The following is a 6,143-nucleotide window of genomic DNA, read 5'->3' as shown; positions in this document are numbered from 1 at the left end:
AGAAGAAACGGTTTTACTGACTTCAAAGGCTTAAATAGTCATTTAGGTGATTGAAATTAGACATGTATCACAAACCACAGATGACTACCCAGCTGTAAAAATAAACCACACAAATTACACCAGCATACACATAACGTGTACATACATGAAAGATTTTGTTTTGTAATTGCTATTTGATATTGTCTGAGAGTATCCTAAAAGCAAGCTCATCTGCACTCGAACAAAAAAGTCTAGGCATAGCATTCATCAACATTTGCTTTGTTATATAGATGGAAGTGTAGCAACCTTGAGCATATTTGCATTGAGCAGGTGAAAAGCATATGGTTCTGACTTTGCTGCTTAGATTTGGAATTTGATTTTTAGACTCTGTCTTGCAGTATATATATCAATCTTTGGAAGTTCACCTTGCTTTGATTGCATGAAACATGTTGCAGTCCTCTTCTGAATTCCAATTTGTAACCTTAGCGCTGCATTTATGAAGTTTCTTTGAGCTGATGTGTAGGTATTAGCTGTGCGTGTATGCATGTTCTTCTAAATTGCATTGACTTACGGGATAGAAGGCGACTTGGCAGAAAGCAGAGCTTTAGTTAGCAGTACAAAGCGGAGGACATATGCTATCTAGCTGTTAATTATTCCAGTTATTCATTCACATTGGCTTAGAGACCTATGGTTGCCTTTACTGAACATAGTTCTCCTGTGTATCTGATACTGTCTTTTATGGCTTCCAAAACTCAGCTTTGGTGAGCATTTTCTTTTTCTAACTAAGGTTTGAATTGTGGCCAGTGTGGACAGTGCTAGAGAGGATGACCTTGGCTGATGATAGGTGCAGGCATTAATGACAGGCTACATGAAGGACATAGTAAACTTGCCAGTTCCCAGAAGAAACATTGTCGCCAGGGCAACTGAAATGACATGACACGAGAGACACAGGACATGCTTGCCAGGATGCTTGATCTCAGTGCTATCTTTTCAGATTTTACCCTGTGGAAAGCACGGGTAAATGGTTCCTGTCACACATTTATAGTTATTGGTTCCATAGACCTTTGTATGTGCTTCTTGGTGCCTGCTTTTGGGATGTACTGAGCGTGTTTCCTGGATGAAAAAGATACATGTTGCTTTTCTAAGTTGTGCTTCCATACTTTCCCGTTTAACTCCAGACCTGATACCCACTGGAAATTGTTTCGTCTCTTGGGTGTCCTTCTCTGCTCTGGCTCTTACGATTCTAAATATGAAAAGCAAAGTGTGAAGCGACTCAGGGGTCCACATGGACTTCAGACTAACGATAAACAATGTCAAACTACATTAGCGAATCATAGACGGGTCTTGAAAAGTAGGAATACATGTCGGTAGGAAAAAGAAAAGACAGGTATTTTATCAGCTTGGAAGGACAGACAGACACACAGGCGAGGAGACAGTAATTTCTGGCCAGAGCGCTTACGGGAGGCGAGTTCCCCCGGGCAGCCTCACCCTCCCTGAACACAAAGAGCGCAGGGGCGGGCGCGGCGGCCCCAGCGCTGCCCGCGGGCAAGAGGCTCTGCCCCGGCCCCGGCCGGGCCCCGGCCCCGGCCCGGCTGAGGGCGCCTCGCCTCGCCTCGCCGCGCCGCCTGGAGCGGGGCCGGGGCCGCCGCCGCGCCACGTGACAGCCCGGCGGGGATAATAAGCCGCAGCAATGAGCCGCTCTGGGCTTCTCCGGAGGGTCAGCCAGAGGGACCTGCAGCAGCGGTAGCAGAGAGAGAGGGAAAGGGAAAGAGGGCAGGGGAGAGAGAGAGGGAAGGAAGGTCACCGCAGGTCAGCACCTACCTGACAGTTTCAGCCTCTGCTCTCAGCAAGACTCATCAATATTCTTTCCCTGTCACCTTGGAAAAAGAAAAAAAGAAAGAAAAAAAGACACTGCTACCTACAACCCATCAGCAAGTAAACTAAGCTTAAAAATACATATAAACGTAGTAGAAGCCACAGCAGCTGAAGCTGATCCCCGGGTAGCATGAATAGCATGAACCAGATAGAAACAAACATGCAGTACACCTACAACTATGAAGAGGATGAGTACATGACCCAGGAAGAAGAATGGGACAGGGACCTGCTTCTGGACCCAGCATGGGAGAAACAGCAAAGGAAGGTCTGGGAATAAACTAATGTGTGTCTGTGTATGTGCTTCTGTGTGGAATGATGTCCTCTCTCATTGCCGTGCTGCATCTGGAATTGCCAGGGTGGTGCAGTAAGGGGTTCTAATTTTGTAAGAGAATATGTTTTACATTGCTTAAAGCATGTATATAATATGTGCTAGCTATGCCATATTTTGAGGATAAAGCATTCACTTTTTGGATTAAGTGAAACCTATGTAAGATGAAACTAATTTGTGAGAGGAGTTTCTTATTATATTGCACTGGAAATATTCTGTCAGTACCTCTAGATTTATATATTAGTATTTCAGTAATTTTTAATTACACTTCCTGGGTCTTCCTTTCAGAAAGCAGACTCTGAATTGATGTGTGTGCCTGATTGCTTTTCAAAAACAGTAAATTGCAATTATAAACAGGGAGATGAATGAGATGGTTCAAAATTGGTGTGCAAAAAAAGTTTGCAATACTTCTGAGAGCAGACTGAGAAATAGCTTTTGAAATTGTGATCTTGTGAGTCAGCTCTTATTAGAATTTACTCTTAATTCTGACTGAATGATCTGACAAGGAAAATATTGCCTAGAAATATATCCAAGCTAGATTTGGAAAACTGTATTTCATGAGTAGGTTCCCACATGCCAATTCACTGTCTGGGTAAAAATGGGTCTGTAAACTCCTTGGAATATACATGCCATTGTAGAGGAAATGCTTCTTGCCTTTTAGGTGTAAAAAGCTATTATGCCAGCAAGTACTGCCCATGCTCTTTTTCTGAACATAGGCAGAGATTATAATCCCATCAGCAGTCGTGTCAATGGTTCGGTACTTTAGTAATATTTGTAATATCTCATTTCAGAACACTGAGTTTTCGCAGCATATGGAAAAGAGAGAGATGAAATATTGTAAAGGATTTGTTACTTCCTAATGTAAAAGGTGATGTTGAAGTCACAGCTGACAGTTCTGGGATTAAAAGGTTACCTGCTGGTTACAAGAATGAAAAAAAAAAGGGAGAGGGGAGAGAGAGAGAGAGAAACGGTGCCCTAGACAATAAGGGTGAATATGCTTTTTGCTATAGGTGAGCAGCTCACTTCAAAAACTTATGTAGAAGTTGCCAACTTGTATCTGATGACAGAGTCTGGCCCACTGTTACAGTCACAGCTTCTATAAGAGCTGTACTATAAAAGTATAGCTATAGAAGTAAGAGCTGTTAGAATCATTGGGGCCAATGGGTTTCTTTTCCATTAAAATCATTAGAGCGAATATTTTCCTCTCGGTTTTTACTTGTAGCCTTCCTCCTTCTGTGAGTTTTACCTGTTTTTATTCATTTTCCTACATCCACACCTGTGCGGATCCTGCTGTACGAGTATAGTGGGAGAAGATCTGGGCTAGGTTGAAGTTCGCTTTTCTTCATCTACCAGCTGCTACAACTTCTAACCAATTATTAAGCTGTACTCATCAACACTGACACGTTTTAATTTGATGCTCTTTAGATGGTGAACTATTCTTTTATGTTTTATAACGAGAATGGAAATTATTTTAGTGCTTAAGTACTTTAGTGATTTGAAACTGCACAGCTGTAACAGGTCGTGGTTACATCTTATTAGGATTCAGTTGTCCAGCATTTCAGAGAACGCTGTTTTCAAAATAAAGAAATAATGGAGAAGTTACTAGATAGTCAGCACTCTCATGCAGTTTTCCTACAATGCAGATAAATGATAAAAAATAAAGAGAATTTGGATTCTTTAGGCTTTCTTATGTTTACAGTAAGTCTCTTGACTTACAGAAGAGCAAGGAGTAGTTAATATAAGACCTCATAGCAAATTTTTTGTTTCCGTTCCTCCAGACAGCATGCTTCAGCAGACAGTCAGGTTTCCACATTGATAAATTAAAGCAGACTGCTTTACTTCCACAGAGTAGAGAGATTGTGGCTGTTGCCAGTTCCCAGGGCTTAGTTTTAATATTAAAGTGATACTACATTTAAATAAAATTTCGGAGAGGGAATCCTCATTCCTTGTCTTGGAAAGGAGACTGAATTTATTATTACATGAAAAATAAGTACTCTCATGATAAAGGGCCCGATAAACTTTATAAAATTTCAAGGCTTCTATTTTTTTCTAATGGTGCTAAGACAGCTGCAGAAAGTGCCTTCTTTATTTCCTTATTTATTGGGCAAAGATTGCAGATACATGGGCACAGATCTTTGTTCTAACTGGTAATATAATATTGAAAAGTGATCTCAGTGGAGCCCTGGCAGTTGGCAGCATATATTTTCTGTTAGACAGTCTTGGAACAAACCAAAAATAAATGCCGTTGTTTCTATTGTGGGCTGCCCTCTCCAGACTTGCCATTTCAGTGATATGCCTGGTATGAGATCTGTCAACAGATGCTGGTAACACATGATGACGTCCATAGGATTACAATGGATGTGACGTCTAATTATAACCATGGTTCATAGAGTATTATGATCTGCTGTAATCCAGGCTCCTCGGTGGTTGCAGATGTCAGAATAACGATGAAGTACACTATAGGAAAGGAAGCTGAGTTGTAGCTTAGATCTGTCTCTCTGAATGTGAACAACAATTTAAATGCCTTAGTTGGGGTAATATTTAGCCTGTGTCAAATGAAGAACTCAAGAAAATACAACAGTTTGACCATATGCTGCATTAGACACTATTGGTAAAAACTTAAACAGGATCATATGGTTGGAAATTTGAGGCAGCAACTTTAAAGAAAGACTAAATAACAAAAAAAAAAATGTATTTTGGATGGACATGATGTTTAGAGAACTAGAGCCTTGGTGTCTTTTGAACATGAGGATGGGAACTATGAGGTTAGAAACTTCTGAAATCTGCTCCTTGACCCAGTACACTTCCAGTGGCCACGTGCACTTAAACAGCAGTTGAAAGATCTATGAAAGTGGCCCCTTGTTTCTTTGGTACTACATGGAAATAAAAAAGTATTGGAAAACAAAAAGTCTGGCCAGAGGGGGTGGGATTCTCTTCTTCACTCTGCTCTGTAACCTTAGGCAAGGTCAGCTCACCTCAGACCTTGGTTTTCTCACTGGTAAAAAGAGGACAACAGTGATATTTGTAACAACTGGTAGAAGTGGTTGGTTCTATGATATGTCAGACTAGTGATTAGCTGTCTTGCAATCCCTACTCTGCTGGACTGGAGTGGGAGTAAAAATCATACTAGGTCATAGTGGAAGACTTAAAACCTGATTTCTCTTCTCTCCATGATAAATTTGTTTCTCAAGTTTCCAAAAAACGTTCAATAAACTCCACAAACCTTTCAGTTTTCACTAGCCTGTATCTCAATACAACTAAAAGGAACATAGGAAAATGCAGTGTCCCTTAGCTTAGGAAACCAAGCTCAACAGTGCTACTCAAAATGCAAACATACTGTTTGAACTGCCAACACTACTTAGTAAGCTGTGTGTTAAATGGTGGTCTTTCTTATGTGTAACTTTTTCTACAAATACTTTATTATAGGAGTGTGCTTTTTTAAACTTTGACATGAAATGTGGTTTGTTAGTTTTGCAAGAAAGTGTTAAGCCTTCAGGTTTAAGATCTGAAGGTTGTGAAACAGGTGTGATCCCTTCTTCAGGACAGTTGTATTGTAAAGCACTAAACTGGCTCCACATATTTCATACTTGTCTTCTCCAGTCATTCAGATATGTCTCTGACACTTTCGCACTAACACGTGTAAGGAAAGAACTGGAAACACGCTCCTTGCCTTACTGATATTATTATAGATGAATGATCTGATTCTAGGTTGCTTATGGCCCTGGTACCACCACTTTGTTAATGTAGAAGGATTTTAGTGTGGGTGTCAATGCAATATCTGACCATTTTGATGTTTTTTTTACACTGGTATAGAATAAACAAGAAGACTCAGAATATTTATTTACCTTGATATTGCATTCTTTGTGAATGCAAATCATCCTGATGACACTGAACGCTGTGCATGACTGAGGTCTTTAGTAGGAAGGCGAGTTGTTCTCTGGGTACCCAGCCTCGTGAGCCG

General features: G+C 40.7%; 1 protein-coding gene across 1 annotated transcript in view; it reads left to right on the top strand.

Annotated features, from left to right (window-relative positions):
- Positions 1–1,678: 1,678 nt before the first annotated feature.
- ACTN2 (actinin alpha 2) overlaps positions 1,679–6,143 on the top strand; it is a 71,835-nt gene continuing 67,370 nt past the window's right edge. The window contains exon 1 of the mRNA XM_068420438.1: positions 1,679–2,119. Within this exon, the coding sequence (XP_068276539.1) occupies positions 1,985–2,119 (135 nt within the window). The 5' untranslated portion in view covers positions 1,679–1,984. The remainder of the gene's footprint in view (positions 2,120–6,143) is intronic.

Source organism: Nyctibius grandis, chromosome 1 (genome assembly GCF_013368605.1).
Source record: "Nyctibius grandis isolate bNycGra1 chromosome 1, bNycGra1.pri, whole genome shotgun sequence".
Lineage (NCBI taxonomy): Eukaryota > Metazoa > Chordata > Aves > Nyctibiiformes > Nyctibiidae > Nyctibius > Nyctibius grandis.
The sequence above is the reverse complement of the archived record's forward strand: the minus strand, read 5'-3'. Positions and strand labels throughout refer to the sequence as shown.